A 19650-nucleotide genomic window follows, 5' to 3' on the forward strand; every position below is an offset into this window, starting at 1 on the left:
GAGCTCAGGAGGATCTGAATCCAAATTTCGATAATGCCAAGGGGAAATTGCCCCCTCTTTACCCCTTGACTATGGTCTTGTATTGACATTTTTGTTGGAAGCATCAAAATGTGATATTAGTTGAGTTATAATGGTTTCTCATTATATATATATAATTTAGAATTTAATTGGTTTTAGACTCTTCAATTTTCGTATCTAATAATTTACTTACCACAAAAATTAAAAACTTAGATGGATACATGATGGAAAATTAGCTTCCAATTGAAATCCAACTTAGAATGTAATTGAATTTGGACTTTTCGATTTTTACATTCAATAATTCATTTGACACAAAATTAAAAATTAAATAAGATACGTGATGCAAAATTAAGAATCTAATTAAAATTTAATTGGATTTTTACTAAGGTTTAGCTATTAATATATATATATATATATATATATAGATAACTTGACATAAGGAGGATATTTAATAGCATTCATTTGATTGAGTTTATCAATTTTAATCTTAAAATAGAATATATAGTTTTTTAAAAATTACTTTTTAAAAAATAATTAATATCATTCATTTGGTTGAGCTTATATCTTTAATCTTAAAATAGAGTATAGTTTTTAAAAATTTACTTTTTTTTTTCAAAATAAAATTTATTTTACACAATAATCAAAGTAAACTAATAAAAAGTAAATTCATCTAAAAAAAATCTAAGATTCAAATTTTGATTAAATTAAAAACTAATTAGTGTTGTGATATGATAATAAAAAAAACAATCATCAACCCCATTAATTATAATCCTATTGCATCTTTAAAGAAGATAAAAAAAAAATTCCATGTACAATGAATAGTTTTCTATCATTTTTTCACATTATTGTGATGTGACAGATAATTTGGTGAAAAATAGAGATAAAAGGTGAGGTTTAGATTGAGATTAAAGTGAGGAGAAATATATATATATATATATATTTTTTTGAGACAGGGTGATGAGAAGAAATTGAGAAAGAGAAAAGGAGATTGACAAAAACTTCCTTTTACATTTAAGGAGAATTGTCAGTGGAAAACAAGAGGTCATAGTAAAGACAGCGTGGCATTATTAACGCCGCCTTTAGTCTCGGACACGGTTTTTCGGAAGAAGTTTTCCTCTTCAGCTCCTCATAGATCGAAGCATGGTTCCTATTACCCATAATACCCTTCTACTTTTGACATAATTACCTACTAATATTTTTATTTATCCCCTTTTCTGATATGGACAATAATACCCACCTACTGCCACTTGTTTTACGGATTCACTCTTCATCATTATTTAATCCAAGTCCAACCTCTTTTTATTTTTATTTTTATTTTTTTTTAAATGGTAGCCTTATTATTTTCAATGTTGGTTTGGTCTTCTTTAGAAAGATCAGGTTATTTTCACTCTCATTGCCAAACAACCAAGAATATTCAATACACCATAGTAACCTAATCTATTTTTTTAGAAGAAAAAACAAAAAAGTAACCTAATCTTTGCATATATCTATGTATCTTGACCCCCTATAAAATTGCTGAAAATGACCTTATGTTTTTATAATTTAACACGTATGCATCCTTTTGCATCATGATAAAGTTTTTTTAAGTAAGAATAAGAAAATTCTTTTATTTTTTGCTTAAAGAGTAAGAAAATTCTTGTTTTGTTAAAGGAAGGGAAAATAAATAACCAAATTTTGTGTTCACATGTGAGAGAGTGCAATGATATGAAATTTCCTCTATGAAAAAGTTACATTTCATAATTCATACGACTCCATGGCATAGGGAAAAAAGAAGAAGAAGAAAAAACTGACTTGATCCTCAGTGTTTTGAAAGTTTGACATTGCTAGATTTTATTTTGAAACTTTCATACAATTTACAAGGATGATGCCAAATAATTTTAATTTCAACCAACGACTATAGCAGCAGAAGACTCGATTAGAAACCTCATTTTCTGTGTCATTGTCTGAAACTCAAATATGTATAAATTAATCATTTTCTTGTGCAACATCTTTTTAATTTCGTACAAGAAAGCTCATTATTCAATTTTTTTAAAAAGAAGCTTCTGCATGGAACCAGAATCTTGTGACATACACATACCAAAAGAACCCAAATGTGTCTGCATCATATTGGTTCTCACCTATTCCCTTGACTTTCAAGTTTGAAACTGGCCTAAAAAGTAAAAGACAACCCTCCTCCACCGTCCAGTACTGTTGGCAACTTCATGAAATAGAAATTCCTAAATATTATTATCCAATCAATTAATTGTCTTATATACCTAATTATAGTTGATACTTTAGAATCAATCATTAACCAACCCTTAATTTTTAACTTAATCACAAGTTCTCAACCACCTTTATATATATAAATATATATATATATATATAAAATCTTCCACAGTAGCCTTCTTCCTCCTTCACTGTTGGCAACTGCATGAAATAGCAACTCTTAATCATTATTATCATCTCAGCTCCTATTGATAAATTAGAATCCTAGAATCAATCATGAATCTCCCAACAATTTTAATAAAAGTATTCCCCCCTCAACTAAAAGAAGAGCAAGATTTGAACCCATAGTCTATTGGGTTGAACTTAGTTTTCTCACTAAATTATAAGCCTCTTAGAAATAAGATAACATCAAACTTATTATGCATTATTGATAATACAACTTTTTTTATTATAAAAAAATCAATTATTTATGTCAATAATTGTGTACAAGTTTATAAAAAAATTGAGTGAAAAAGTTGGGAGAATCTTTATATGCATTTTTTTTTATTAATAATAAAATCTCAAACTCTAATAAAAATCCAATAAATGACATATTGTATTTACTACTAATAAAAATAATGTCATTAATAATTAATCCATATAAAAATAATTTTTTAATAATTTTGTTAATGAAATAATGCTATAATTAGTTAAAAATTTTGAAAAGGATTATAAGAAAATTTTCGTTTCCTAATTAACATTATTACTATGAATGAAAAATAATCGCTTTCTTTTTTATGACTGGAAGAAACTACTCTTTAAAAAAATCACAAATTTCCAACAACCCCAACTATATTCTATATATATACAATATATATAACCGTCCACAGTAGGCAGCCTATAATAATAATATCCCAACATAAGAAGGGCATTCTCGTACATACAATGAAATAAAAAATAAAAAAATAAAAACTCAGCAGCCACAGATGGTTCACTCTCTCTCTCATCCTTTGCATTAAATGTCTTCACTGTTTTAATTTGTATTTGTGTATATATATAAAAATAAACTTGCAGAAAACGCAAAGAGAAGTGGTGGGAAGAGAGAAAAACATGGATGATTTATTACGTTGTTGTTATGGTTTTGGTTTTGGAGCATCGAAAACGTTTGCGCTCTTCTCTATCTTTTTGTTAATCTCCATAGCCAACGCGGCTTTCAGCAATCTGACCACCATCCCTTTCAACCAAGGCTACACTCCTCTCTTCGGTGACGGCAACCTTGTTCGCTCCCCCAACGGCAAAGGCGTCCGTCTTCTCCTTGATCGCTTCACAGGTACGTACCCTTATTAAATTATCGATTGTTCCAAAAGGCTAAAATATTGAAATATTGAATATGGTAAATTTAATCATTTAACTACACCATATATCCTCTTTTTTTTGCCAAAACCTTTTCTTTCTTTCTTCTCATTGATTGGTTCTGGTTATGGTTGTTGATAGGTTCGGGCTTCATCTCCTCCAACCTATACAAACATGGGTTCTTCAGCGCTAACATCAAGTTGCCATCAGATTACACGGCCGGCATCTGTGTTGCCTTTTATGTACGTAGGTCATTAATTCAGCTTTCTAAATATTGTCCGTCTTTTTTTCAAATATAATAGATAGGATAGAAGCCTAATCTCTTGTTTGTTATTTTGAAATTTTGACATCCTTTTCATAATCTTTGAGAATTATTATTAAGTTTTTTATCCTCTTGTTTGGTTCGTTCTGAAAAAAAAAAAAAGAAAAAAAAAAGAGGAAACAGAAAAGGAAATAGAATTTTTTTTTTAGTACACCATAAAAGACTTTTCCTTTCAACAATTGGAATTCTTCAGAAACATAACTACGAACGTAAGCAATCAATTGAATCTGGCATGCAATTAAAAGTAGAGATTTTACTTTTTCAAACTCCACACTAACGTTTCAAATCCATAAATAGTTTTCTATATATGTACACACACTATTCTCGGTGTATGCATCAACGTTTTAAGCCTAAAAATTAGTTCCTTGTTTTTTTTTAATTTCCCAAAAATATAAAAGACCAATTCGTCACTGCTATGAATTATCTGCCCATGCCCTGCAAAACCGTCATGCACCATATTCCTACATGATTAGAATAAATTTTCATGATCATGGTTGATTTTTGTTGACATCTTCCATATATATATATATACAGACATCAAACGGTGACGTATTTGAGAAGAGCCATGATGAGTTAGACTTCGAGTTTTTAGGGAACCTTGAAGGTAAGCCATGGAGGTTCCAAACCAATTTGTACGGTAATGGTAGCACAAACCGCGGCCGGGAGGAGCGGTATCGTCTTTGGTTTGACCCCTCCAAGGAGTTCCACCGATACAGCATTCTTTGGACTGCCAATAAAACTATGTAAGTGTTTTTTATTTTATGCTTTCCTCTTTTTTTTTTTCTTTTTTTTTTTTTTTACCAATTTGCTTCTTCTTTCTGCTTTTGCGAAGTCCTTTTATGGATTGGATACCACCTTCTTCTTCTTCTTCTTTTTTTTTTTTTTTTTTTTAAATTTTTTTTTAGGGATGATTGGATACCACTTTGTTAACATGTTCTGCCTTTTACATCCAATAAGTATATAGTCACACCAAAATTAAAAAATTCACAATTTTCTATTGTGGCAAATTGTTAATATTGAATAATAATTTAGTGTTATTGATGGTTCTATATAATAATAATAATTTGTCAACTTAGTAAGTATGAAATTAGTTGTGAAAATTATTATAATTGTAGCATTACCCTCTATAACCTCTTTCTTTGTTGTAGTATGTTTTGTTTGACCCCACGAGAGGTAGTAGTGATTGCTGTTGCGTGTGGGTTGTGACTTTGTAATCTCTAAAGCTAGTATAGTATTCCCTATTCTTATATTTGAATAATGAGTTTCATAATAAATTTAATTAACGTGATCAACTGTTAAATTAGGTGAAGGAGTACCATATTATGTAACTCCTAAAAATATTGAATAATTTTCTATGAAATTACCTTCAATTACTTCCTTTTGAACAGCTAAACTATATAAATATTCGATCTTATTTTAGCTAGTCCACTTTTCCAACTTATTTGGTGAGAAGGGGCTTGGTCCATGCGCTATAAGTAAGCATGTGGGACAAATTTGTATTCTTTATAGTTAATTTCTTAGGCTGCCAAACTAGGGGATAACTCATAAATTCCTATACCAGCGACAAAAAATTGCTGGCCATATCCACCTACCTAAGATATTTCAATATTTTTATTAACTATAATAACGATTAGTCTTCAACCGCAATTGAATTTTTCTAGCTCAACGTTTATAAGAAGCAACTGTTCGTGACATTACACGTGTTACTATAATTGCGTTAATAATAAGACATATTTGTTGACTTATCATACACTGTTTATCACTAAATTCTACCCCCGTGAGTTTGATACATGAAATATGGTAATATAATTATGTCAATTTTATGACTTTATTTGTTTTTTTAATAATTTTGGAATGAACAGATTTTATATCGATGAAGTTCCAATAAGAGAGGTGGTGAAAAATGATGCAATGGGTGGTGACTACCCATCAAAGCCGATGTCACTGTACACAACCATATGGGACGCTTCAAATTGGGCCACGTCGGGAGGTAGATACAAAGTGAATTACAAGTATGCACCCTTTGTAGCCGAATTCAAGGACCTTGTCCTAGAGGGTTGCGCCACGGACCCAATTGAGCAAGTCTCGGCTGCTGATGTTTGTGCTGAAAAGGATGCTTACCTAGTCAGCCAAGACTATGCAATCATGACACGTAAGCGCCGCCAAGCCATGCGGTGGTTCCGCCAAAGGTTCATGTATTACTCTTATTGCTATGATACGTTGCGTTACCCCGTGCCACCACCCGAATGTATCATTAGTCGAGATGAGAAGCAGCGGTTCAAAGACACTGGAAGATTGAGATTTGGAGGGAGCCACCACAAACAATCAAGGCAATCAAAGCGGCGAAGTCGGACCCCAATTTCTTCTTCAGCCTCTAATAGTAATATGTGATCATATCTACTATTGATATTGTAATTTAAAATGTACTTATGGTACGTGTTGGTTTTGTGAAATTTTATTTATAATGTTTATTTATTTATTTATTTCACTAAAACAGATTAAATCGTTATGAAGTTTCTTGCTTTTTCTAAATAATAACAATAAGGAAAGTTTTTTTCCCCCTTTGGCAAGACCCTATCACTCAAATCTACTAATAGCATAATATATTCGACCTTAGCTATGGTTTCTTTTTCTTTCTAGATAAACCTTAGCTATAGTTTCAAATCTCTAGATTAATAAAGTTTTCATTAAAAAAAATTCAGAAATTTCAAGATATAAAATCCAAACATTCAAAAATTTTAGAGAGTAAAATTCAAACACTCCCAAACTTTAGAGGAGTAAAATCTAAATTTTGAAACGTTAAAGTGTAAAATTCAAACATTTTCAAACTTCAGGAGGTAAAATCTAAATTCTGAAATTTCAGGATGTAAAATCTAAAATACCCCCAAACTTTAGGGGTGTAATTTGCAATTTACCCATAGAAAATATTTGCTTACCATTTATCTTTTTGTTTTGTTTTTTTTTTTGTTTTTTTTTTTTTTTTATGAGACATTTTGAGGAAAATATTTATCTTTTTTTGATAGAGAGGAATTGCTATAGTTCATAATGTTACTGTATGATAAATAGGTAAGAAGTTGAGGATATATAGTAGTAATAGACGTGCCAGAGATAAAATGCCATCATATACAAAACTCAAGAATTCCATTAATTTGAAATAGATACTTGTAAATGGAATATTCGTTAGTGTTGAAAGCTACGAATGATCATTTAAGGCCTTAGTATTATTTTGAAACTTAGACTCACAGAAGTTACATTTTATGATTGTTTGTTTAATTATAAATAAATAAACTAAAACAAGCACATAATCAATATATATATATATATATATAAAGTAAAGTTCTCACATTAGAGATCATGAAATTTTGCCATGTAACGCACTCTTTGAAAGATAATTAAAATTAAAAAACTCTCAAGTGTCACATAAGAGATAAGAACAAATTGAAAAATAAGGACTCTTTGGTTTTTTTAGTTCAATGTTTCAAGACTACTCTTTGGTTACTTTAGTTTAATGTTTCAAGATTTTTTCTCTCTCACACACACAAAATTCTTTGCATTTCCATTCACCATTTTCACTTCTTGCACTTTTGCTCATTTTTATACATCAGCCTGCAACCTTTCATGTCATTCTTTCTCAAATACTCCTAAGCCAAGAACGATGTTATTTACCTTCAAATTTTTAATGGCACCTATCTAACTCCAACATTGTCATCCCATTTAGTCCTAACTCATATGACTTGGCTTCGACAAAGGAAGGAAACTTGCATTTTTTATTAATTATTGATGAGGTTAGCTATTTTATTTATTTATTTTTATTCTTTTTTAGAACTCAAACTTTGTAGGTTTCTTTGTAGTTTTTTGCTACTATTTAGTGTTGTATGAACTATAGCGATAAAAATAAAAGTCAATGATGATTTTAGAGTGTTTCCCCTTTTTTGTTTTTGTTTTTTGTTTTTTTTTTTTTGGGGGGATATAGAAGCCTAGTCATTGGCAACTAGATCTTGAAAAACATTTGTTTTTAGCCAGTTTTTCTTTGTTTAATCGTGTTCTCTCTATATTGATACTTACAAATAATTTCCTTAATTTCAATAAAATAATAAAATTGGTGTATGAGATTGGGGTCTCTGTATTTGATTGTAAGAATTGAATGGTTGAGGAAGTATTTGAGAGGTTGCTTAAATTTATGTAATTTCAAGATATGAAACTATTTTATGTTTTAAATTATTATTTATAGATTTCAAAATCATTTAATCAGTTTAAAAAATAAAGTATATTTTTTACCATAAATATTATAATATGTTATGGTCTCATAGAAATGTGGAAAAACTATGCAATTTCAACCTCATAATTTTAGATTAGTAAAGTAATTCCACTCAATATTTGGAAACCAATTCTAAGACAAATTTTATTTTTTAGTTTTATAAAATATGAATTAAGAAAATCAAGTTTTAAAGCATTCAACAATATTGTGAGCAAATGTAAATATTATACAACAAAATGAGTATTATATATTAGTCTTAATACACATAAAATTTATTTCAAATGAGATTGCAAAGTATTCGTGCATCGTGCGGGACATTATCTAGTGTTTAATTAAGAACTTCGTCCAAGTTCACAAAAATAAAGAACTTAGTTCAAGTTGAGAAAGGTTCCAGTGGTACATGTGGTATTACCCTTACTGTCACGTAACATGGAGTTGATGAGTCTACATCAAAGACCCTCTTTTTGGTCTCAAAAGAAGAAGAAGAAAGGTATGCTTGTTCCGCTTGCAAATAATGCCCATACAAAACCAAAAAAAGAAAAAAAAAAACTTTGGCTTAGAGGTAATTATAAGATTAATATTATATCTAGAAATGAATAATTCAATTAATCATATTGTTTGTATGAAAAGATAACATAGTAAGAGAATTATTTATTTTCATATTGTCCAGATTTTATTCTCATATTTGTTTGCTTCCTAATTCCATATTTTGTACCATAATCTTGTAACAAAATATGAACCAAACAATCAAACGCTTCCTAAAAGCAATGTAATTTAATTGGTTAACATCTTTTAGTATTTCCAATAGAGATATTTAAGATTCAAAATTTTCATCTCCAACTATATAAAAACTGACACTTTCTGTTATGGTTTCAGTGCTTTTGAAAGGAAAGAAAAGCAACCCTAGAAAATTTTTCTAGAATAATATTAACCATTCTTATGATTATGAAATGATGTCACATAACAAGAAATAAATAGATAATAAACATAAATTTTTATCAAATAAGTATCTCTTTCTTGTCTTTTTTTTTTTTTTTTTTTTTTTTTTTTTTTTTTTTTTGGTGCTAAACTCTTTCTTGTCTTTGATGTTATTGTTTACAGACGAGTTTTTCTTTTTTCCCCTGAAAATTATCAATAATTTTCAAAAATTGACGTGGCCTTGCTTCCACTCTACATAAGTTTCGTAGCTTAATTTTATAAACTTTGTGATAGTATGAAGTTCTAACTTTGATATAGTCAACATTGTACAAAACGAAAGGTAAGCTGTTTCTCCAAAATAAAAAAGAAAAAAAGAAACGTAAGCTCAAAATGTCATAATCGATAATCGATAATATCTAGACAAACAATACACAAGATAAGGTTTTGTTCGTTCCGCCTTAAAATTATGGCATCTAATTACATTCATACATATGATAATGACATTCTAACTCGATAGTATTATTGTATTTCTTAGCTCAATCAATTGTGATGTGACAATAGTCGTAAACTGTTTTCAAAATTCTTTATTGTGATTTGTGATTATAACTAAAAGAGATTGGCGTAGGTTAATGTCTTTTTAATTACATTAATTTTGATTACTCTGACTTAGCAATACGGTCCCTTGTTAGCATTCTAGTGCTTTCCAAAGGCGGTAGTTCATATATAGCTGTCCTCTCAGAAATGTTAAAATTTTTTGATTCAGAAGAAAATGATAGAAGAAAGATGTCACGCTAATTTATATTTCTTGGAACCAATATGCAGAAGATGTCATTGCTAATAAACTTATTATTATTGTCCATTTAAATTAGTTTTTTTTTTTTTTTGGTTAAAAAGTTATTTGTTTATGGTTAAAATTTGGTAAAAATATAATTGTTCTCATAAAAAAAAAGGTAAAATATTTGGGGTTTCAAATCTTGTTTATATCAAAAACTAATTGGTATCTTAACTTGATTAAAAATAATAATTATCATGAAACAGACGTTATAAATTGCAATTCTATCCTATCTAAAAAGGAAACAATAATGAATTTGTTAACCAAAAAAAAAAAAAAAAAACCCTTAAAGGCTTGCTAGTATCGCAAATACCACGTCCACTTTCACAATCCATCACCATCATGACCAGGCCCCCCTAATCAGTGTTAACAATATAAAAACCTTTAATTTGCTAGCTTTCTTGCCACCTTCATCACCACCAGTAAAGTAGTTAGCCAATCGAAACCATTAGATATAATGGCCAAAATACCCTAAAATTGTTAAAATGGCCAAAATGCTCTCAAATCCTCTAGAATGAGCAAAAATACTATGAATTCTCTAAAATGACCAAAAATACCTCAAAACTTTTAAAATGACCTAAAATACTTGAAACCACCAAAATAACCAAAAGTTTCTAGGGTATTTCGGTCATTTTGATGGTTTTGGGGCATTTTTAGTCATCTTAGAGATTGGAGTAGGTTAATGTAAGGACAAAAAGGCATTTTTGCCTCATTTTAATGTCATTATAATGTATAAACAAGCACAAAATGCCATTGGATGCACACGGTGTTTGGGAAAGATAGAGGTAACATATTGGGGGAAAATTTGAAGTATATTATTTTCATTATCTAATTGGGAGTTGGAAATGAATTGAAAGACAAATATTTTAAAGGAATTTTTATTCACTAATCATTTTCTTTCTCTCTAAATCACAATTTTTAATTCCTCCAAAATATAAGAAAATAGGAGGAATTTTTTTATTATCAAAATTCAAAAGTCTCCATGAAAGCCTGTGTTGTATATTCAAAGTTAGACCATTTTAAATATACACTGCTGTCAGTTTCTTTAAAATTTTCTCATCTCTCCCTATGTGTGTGTTAAAAATATTTAGTGTTCTTAAAAAAGAAGAAGTCTCCATTATACCTTTATTTCTTTTAATATCAATAACCTTATTTTTATTAAAGAAATAACATAATGTAATGTTTGTATAAAAATATTGTTTTCTATTATTTTCCATTCAACAACTCTCAAAACAATATTGTGAGTTTTAGTTATCTCAATTAGTTAAGTTTATTTGCAATTGAATAAGGGACATGAGTTCAAATACAACCTACATCATAACCTAATTGCTCTCTAGTCTAGTAATAAAAAGCAATCACTATAAAGTTCAAACCCTATCACATCTTTAAAAAAAGAAGAAGGTTATTTTCCATTTCATTCTTTTCCTTTCAAACATCTAAATAAGATTGAGATCAATATTTTAATTATTTCTAGTTTTGTTCTAATTATTTATAAACTCCCCCCCTATTGTTTTTTTGGTTAAAATAATAAATTTTGGACATAAATTTTAATAATGCCTCCTCGATTTTCCTAAAAACATATAATGCATTTATATAGTTGACTTATATATTTTTTATTTCATCTGATGTTATACATAGTTCATTAAATTAAATTGCATTTAATATATATCATACATAATTTAATTATATTTTATTTTTATTAAATTGACTTGTATATTTTTAGACATGTCAAGACTTAGTCTTTTTTTTTTCTTTTTGCAAAGATGTAAAGATTTATTTGATTTAATATTTTTGTTTAGGTAATAAAATATCATATGTTAAATCGAAATTACAAACATTCCATATATAAGTAATAAATAAATTTTATATATATATATACATATATGTTATTCTTTGTATTTAAGTTTTTTTTTTAAATTATATTTTAACTTTCTCAAAAAAAATTTCTAGCTCTACCACTTTCAAACAAGATAGCTGTGACTTGTTAGACGAAAAGAAACCAAAGAAAGATATAAGTGCCTCACCTGATTCATTGATTAGTCTGCCGTGAAAGTGACACTTTAAGCTTATCTTATGTCCAGTGTGATATGGACAAGGCCAATGGCCATACATGATATTCAGATAAAAAATAAATAAAATAAAATAAAAAGTCCGTACATGATTTTTTTTTTTGAGAAAAAAATGGCCATACATGATAAAACTGAATTGTAGTGACTTTTTAGATACTGGAATATATTTACTATTTAAAGTTATGCCATCAAAAAATAATTTAGATACGTTTAGATACTTGAATATTAAGAAAGATACTACAAACCATCTTAATAGTAGATTTTTGTAGCTGAAAAATAATGCAGTTGTTTAGTTTAAAAAATATATTCTCGTCATGAACTTTAATTGTTAAAATTGATCCAAATGTTAATGGCTATAGATTTTCTCTAACAATTTTTTAAAAAGTTCTAAAAAAAAGGCAAATTACCCAAAAGAAAAACTTGTCAAAGGAAATGAGGTAAATCCGTGAAAATGTTACAAGAAATAATTCCAGACACAAAATGTTTTTGCATTGGCCAGAGAAGAAAAGGAACATGAACTCTATTATTTAAGGATAGGATACATGTTGAACTTTGGTCAACAATGAATATATATATATTAGTGTGTGTATATATATATATATATTAATATATATAGTTGGGTTGTAATTCAATTTATCAATCAACTATATATATATATATATAATATATTGCATTCTCATATATTATTCACTTCTTTGTAACTTCCAAATTCCAACCAAGTTTATTTTTGCATTAGATTTTTTGAATAGTTTTATGAGATCCCCGCAATATCGACCAGAATCCTGTCTTTGCTTCTCATTCTCATATTCATAGGAAATAACTAATGTAATGACAATAACAGAAGATAAACAAATGGATAGGAAGGATACTAGACAATACAAGGCTTCGCACAAGAAAATATGGTAGGTGCTTAATTAGGTTCAACCACCTCGGTATTTTATCATCAGCTTTCACTCTTATCCGATTACACCGCTTAACTGCTAATTATTTTTTTTTTTGTTAGAACAGAATCACAGGAATAATTTTATTGGTTTTTATTTTTTTATTTTTTAATTCAATCCTAGTCAACTTTACACGGCATTTGAGTTGGCAAAAAAAATACTTTTTTGATTTTATTTTAGTCATTAGTCACATTAATATTTTTTATCTATCGCTTCACGGTAGAGACCAATTTAACACAATATCAAGAGATTAGAGCCTAAATTGATATATTTAAAACATTAAGAACCAAATTGACATTCTATGCAAAAGTTAGGGACCAAATTTATAATTTAGAAACCAAAACTTAGCATCTGAACTCCATTGATCAGCCGCATTCCTTATCTTCAAATTTTTTTTTCTTCGTTTTCTCTTAGTGGGCTGGTGGCTATAAGTATTTGGAGTTTTTGTCTCCAAGTTGCCCCATAATATCTTTGACCGTTAGAAGCACATACTCTTATCAAGTAGATCATTGATTTCCAATTTAAGTTCCCTAACCCGAAATTTTATTCCAAATCTCATAGTCTCTCCATTTCACTCATATGCTCTGAGAGTGAGACAGACCCTATAGTCTCTCCATGTTCGATTTCGATGGCCGTTTCAGATTCTAAAACATGCTCACAGGCAAGCCATGCATTTGGATCCAAACTTAATGGGGTGGTAAACCTTAATTGTGTGTTTGGATTGCGTTTCGTCTGCTGCGTTTGCGTTTTCCTTTTTTTTTTTGATGCACGCGTTTCAGGAAATACTATGCACTGTTCAGTGGGTCTCGTGCACTGTTCAGTGGGTCTCGTGCACTATTCACAGAACCCACAAATACTTTATTCAGAAAAAATAAAAAATAAAAATGAGTCTCATGGCACTATTCACACATTTAAAAATTATTTTGCTATAGTATTTTCAGTTTTCAATTTTCAGCAAAATAAGCGGTATCCAAACAAACCCTAAGTTTCTCGTTAGTGATGTTCCCTCATAGCGTTTCAAAATAACTACATGCTTGACAAAATACTTTCAACATCATTTTCTACCTTGAACACAAATAAAAGCACATGGTTGCCAACATCTCTAATCTTGAAACCATTCTGAGACTTCCACAAAGGTTTGAAAGTTTTGCCAATTGATTCCACACTAAGAGCTCATTTTGTCATAAATTTTGCTGCTAAAACATACTCCTTACTACTAATATTTTTGGATTTTTTAAGGTTGACTTCAACTCCCTCAACATCAATAAGAGAGAAATTCTTTCCGTTTTTGAGAGCGACCTCCATACTCATGAGAATATAGAGGTCGACAGTAGAAAAAAAAACATGTTAACGTGTATAGGGTTGTGGGCTTTAGGCCTACCTTGTTTACTTGTATAGCACTCTTACTTGTACTACACACATCTTGTGATGCCCCAATTTGATTGATTGTGTGGGTGTGTGTTAAGTCCCATATCGGGTATTTACTGGATTGAACTAAGCTTTATTAACAACTGTAAGGGGTTTCAATTGTGACCGGTCCTTTTGAGGTATAACGCAGATATGGCTAGCGCTTTTTCTTAGGTTGTTACATATGGTATCAGAGCCAGGTTTCAATCCTGGGACTTGTGGGTTATGGGCCCACTTTGTAACGTAAGCTTGGTAATGTAAGCTTGTAACCAAATTGGGGCATTAAAATAGTATTTAAGATGATTTTATTGTGATGCCCCAATTTGATTGATTGTGTGGGTGTGTGCTGAGTCTCACATCGGGTATTTACTAGGTTGAACTGGGCTTTATTAACAATTGCAGGGGGCCTTAATTATGATTAGTCCTTTTGAGGTATAGCGCAGATGTGACTAGCGCTTTTCCTTGGATCATTACATATAGTATCAGAGCCGGCCCGGTATCCCTGTGTGGGCTCAGAGACACTACTCACAAAGTGGGCCCTAACAAAGACGTTAGGGATTAAGTAGGGGAGATTGTGATACCCCAATTTGATTGATTGTGTGATGTGTGTGGGTGTGTGATGAGTCCCACATCGGGTATTTATTAGGTAGATCTGGGCTTTATTAATAGCTGCAAAGAGTTTCAATTGTGACTAGTCCTTTTGAGGTATAGCGCAGATGTGGCTAGCACTTTTCCTTGGGTCGTTACATATGGTATCAGAGCCGACTCAATAACCCCGTGTAGGCTCAGAGACACTACTCCACAAAGTGGGCCCTAACGAGGACGTTAGGGATTTAAGTAGGGGAGATTGTGATGCCTCAATTTGATTGATTGTGTGGGTATGTGCTGAGTCCCAACATGGAAAATCGTCATGAAAGCTAAATAATTCCCTTCTCCGTCACAGTTTTCCTCAGAATCTGAGTCGGATGAATCCGAGTCACTCAATGTCGTGGCATACACTTTGCCTTTCGATTTCAAATAATTCGGACATTCCTTTTTAAAGTGTTCATGCCCGTTGCATTCAAAACAAGTGACACCTTGTGTAGATTGGGATTCTTTTCCATCTTTCTTTTTGAATTCCCTTTTCTCCCTTCCTGAACTTTGGAATTTCCCTTTATCACCAAATTTGCCATTATTCTTGAATTTCAAGAATTTTCGGAAATTTTTTACAAGGTATGCAACATCTTTGTCAACCACATTTTCTTCCAATGAGTCATGGACTTCCACCTTCTCATTAATGGTCTTAAAAGCAAGAGATTTGTTCTTCCGTTGATTGGGCAGCGACATTTCATAAGTCTGAAGAGAACCAACCAGCTCTTGGACTTTGATGTCATCAAGGTCCTTGCTCTCTTCAATCGCTGTCACTTTGGCACGAAAACTTTCTGGCAATGATCGAAGGATCTTCCTTACAATTTTAGAATCCTCCATTTTCTCTCCCAAATTGAACTTGCTTACAATCACCTCATTCAGCTTGCTATAGAAAGAGTCAAAGGACTCATCCTTACTCATTTTTTGTTCCTCAAATCGAGTGGTCAGCATCTGCAGTTTGGTATCTTTCACTTTCTTCATTCTTTCGTAGGTGGTCTCCAATATCTCCCATGCTTCTTTAGCAACGGTAATGTGAGAAATCCTATGAAACTCATTTGGAGACACACCACAGAAAATTGCATTAAGTGTTTTACTGTTAGCATTAGATGCAACGAGTGCTGCCTTATCCCATGTGGATTTGGCTTCCTCAGGCCTGGTCCAACCTATATCAACAGCATCCCAAACTGATTCATCAATGGAATATAGAAATGCTCTCATGGGAACCTTCCAAAAAGCATTATTACTACCATCAAAATATGGAGGTGCATTTAGGGATTGAGACCGATCCATCTCAATAGGGAGTCAAGGATCACACTATGGTAATGAAACCACTAAAAGTGTACCCGCTCTGATACCAATTGAAAGTTCAAATAGTGTATAAAACACCCTTGAACGTTTAGACCCCCAATTACAAAATAACAAATTCAAGCTTTATGAAAAACAACTAGTGTGCGGAAAATGAATAAAACCTATAAACAGAATTGATAAACAATCTAAGCCAATTAAAATCACAATCACAGCAGATAATAAAAGGCAAAGATAAAAGGGAAGGAAGATGCAAACACAAGAACAATACTCGATGTGTTATCGAAGAGGAAACCGAAGCCCTCGGCGTAAAACCTCTCCGCCGCCCTCCAAGCGGTAAGTAATCCACTAGAAAATGTAGTTGGGATACATGAACAACAATAGACCCTCCAAGCTTCTTGTTCCAACGAGGTTGCGCCGAACCTATTTCTTTTCTAGCTTCCCGGATTCCGCTACTTAACCATAGCATCAACCAATGTAGATTGGTTCCTTCCTAACTGCTTCCCAGAATACCAAACAGCCCTCTCACAGTAATGGATATGGTGAGAACAAGTTTTGGTAAAAGACCTCTCAAGGGTTTAACAATGGAGAGGAAGAGAGTTGAGGGATTTGAAAAGACTCTTATGTAAAGATTGTAGATGAATCAATCTTGTTTTACTCTAGGGTTTCTCTCTCAAAATTCTCTCTAGAAGCTCTCTTTCTTATGTGGGTATAAGGGGTATTTGTATTGAGGTGAGAATGGAATGTGAAGAGTCAGGTTTTTCAAAACAGGGGTGGCTCGCAGCTTGACTGAGTTGCGAGATCCAGCCGCACGATAACAGAACGGCCAGTTGTCCTATTTTGTCCTGTAGTGCTCCAGCTAGCATGACGCTTCAACTTCTGGCATGCTTGGCACATGTGCTGTTTCTAGCGGCTTGAAGCCGCGAGTCACCCGCGAGATCAAGTCGCGAGTCTCTGTTTTCTTGCACACTCTTGAGCATTTCAACACTCTATCTCACTCACTACCCTTACAACAATCCCATCTAAATACAGGGTTACTAAATGCTAAAATACAAACAAATTTGGCACGGAATAAATCCAACAAGATGGTTAATTAAATTCAACCTTACAAAAGCCAACAAACCCTATGAATAATGTGTTAATAGAGGGAGGGAAATATCATTCCAAAGAAGATAAGTGAGTTCTACTGACTAGTCTCTCTGGGAGAAAACCACAAAGCCTAGGAAGAGAAAAAAAAAATAGTGACACTGAAGAAAATAAACTACTAATAGATTTATTTGAATGGTTTTGATTTACAGATAATCTCAACAATGTATATAAAAATGAGTGACACTCCAATGTTGATCATGTAGTTTTTTTTTTTTTTTTTTTTGAGAAGAATGATCACGTAGTAATTAATCTCTTAACAAAATCATGTATTTTATTATATAATATATAAAAGGTTGTAACTTTTTTTTTTTTAATCGGAAAATGTTGTAACCTATGCATTATACAATTGCACATATGATTTACCCCTTTTAATATGAAATCACTTTTAATTAATATTGTATCCTACTAATTTTCATTAATAATAATAATAGTAATAAAAATAACAATAAGGTTAAGTTAAATTAAAACCAACCTACCATGAGTCTTATAACTTTTTTTTTTTTAGAAGAATAGCTCATTTAATTGACATTTTTTTTTTTGTCTTCAAAAAAAAAATTGACATTTTTTTTTGCTGTTAATTAATTGACATAATTTGATATATTTTCAAAGAGACCGAATTTGGTATGGATAGGGCGTAAAACTCATGTTTTATAATATTTAATAAGAAATTGCCACATCATCTTTTCACTTAAAACTTAACATTTTGGGCCGATTCTTGTTTTGATTCCTACTTTTTAGTCGTGCTTACCTGAGTCCCTAAAAATGAAAAACCATGTCCATTTTGGTCCCTACCGGCAACCTACAAACAGAAAATTCATACGTGACAAACAAAGTGCATAGGTGGCATGTTAGATGCTGATGTGGCTAATAAAAAAAAATTATTTGGCATTTAAAAAAGGTCATGTCATCATATAAATTAATATAAAAAATAAAAATAATTTTTTTTTTAATTTAAACTAAAAAAAATTCAAAACCAAAAGATTGAGAAAAAAATTTATAGCAACTATCTCAACTTTTCTTGAACTTTCTTAAGAAACAAACACTAAATTAACACTCATTTTCACTCTATGTTGGTGTGTCTGTGTTTGTGTTTGTGTTTGTATGTATTTCATTTTCTTCTTTTTTTAAGATAAACCAAAAAAGAAAAATCAAAAGAAAAATAAATAAATCTTAACTCTCTCTCTTGGTTCGTGTGTTGTCTCTTGGTATCTTTCCTTTTCTTCTTTCTTTTCAGATCCATGATACTCTCTATCTTCATTTGTGTGTTGTGTTTGTGTCTTTCTTTTTCTTTCTTTTTCTAGATCCATGTCTCTCTCTCTCTCTCTCAGTGCATGTGTTTCTGTTTGTATCTTTCTTTTCAAATTTTGAATTTTTTGGATTTGTGTTCTTGTATTTGTGATATTGCATTTATGTTCAAATATCAACAACTGATGGATGTGGCCATGGGATTCAACCATGAGATAAAGAGAGTTCACATCATCGATTTTCAGCCATAAGTCTGTGGGGGAGAATGGTTTTCCGGCCATGGGTCTATGGGGAAGATGAGTTCGGTCATGGGTCTTAGGGAAGAAGAACAAGAAAACCAATGGGGATTTCAACCATGGATCTTAGGGAAGAAGAACAAGAAAATGTATGGAGATTTCGGGTGTGGCCTGTTGTGGATCTTTGGTGATTTTGCTTGGGTTTGAGAAAATGGGAGCTTTGGGATTTATGAATTTGTATTTGAGCTAATTTTTTTGGTTTTTTTTTTTTTTTTTTTTTTTTTTTTTTTTTTTTTTTTTTGCGTTTGTTTTCCAAGAAAATTTATAGGATTATGAGTTTGTTGGAGAAGAACATGAAGAATTCAGTGTTGGATATGTGTTGGTTTGGGGAAGAACATGAAGAACATGTTCTTATGTTCTTCCGAATAAATAATTATTTAATTTAATTAGATTTAATGTTTGTTTTTTAATTTATTTGTTTTTTATAAAAAAATTTGCTGACATGGCATTTTTTTAAATGCCAAATAAAATTTTATTATTATTATTTTATCAGTCATGTTAGCATTTAACATGCCATCTATATACTTTGTTTGCCACATATGAATTTTCTAATAGTGGGTTAATGATAGGAACCAAAATAGACATGATTTTTCGTTTTCAAGGACTTAGGTAGGCACGACTAAAAAGTAAGGACTAAAACGAAAAATGGCCCAAAATGTAGAGATCAGAGTGCATTTTTTGCCAATTTTTTATTTGGCATTAAAAAATTGCAACGTCAGCATTTTA

General features: G+C 31.0%; 1 protein-coding gene across 1 annotated transcript; it reads left to right on the forward strand.

Moving 5' to 3' along the window:
• The first annotated feature begins 3242 nt into the window (after nt 1-3242).
• On the forward strand, nt 3243-6393 carry LOC126709279 (probable xyloglucan endotransglucosylase/hydrolase protein 30). Its single transcript, XM_050409450.1, has 4 exons — nt 3243-3532; nt 3697-3797; nt 4412-4620; nt 5740-6393. Exons 1-4 carry the CDS (start codon nt 3313-3315, stop codon nt 6266-6268), a joined length of 1059 nt encoding a protein of 352 aa, XP_050265407.1. The 5' UTR covers nt 3243-3312; the 3' UTR covers nt 6269-6393.
• The last annotated feature ends 13257 nt before the right edge of the window (nt 6394-19650 follow it).

This window comes from Quercus robur, chromosome 12 (genome assembly GCF_932294415.1).
Source record: "Quercus robur chromosome 12, dhQueRobu3.1, whole genome shotgun sequence".
Taxonomy (NCBI): Eukaryota; Viridiplantae; Streptophyta; class Magnoliopsida; order Fagales; family Fagaceae; genus Quercus; species Quercus robur.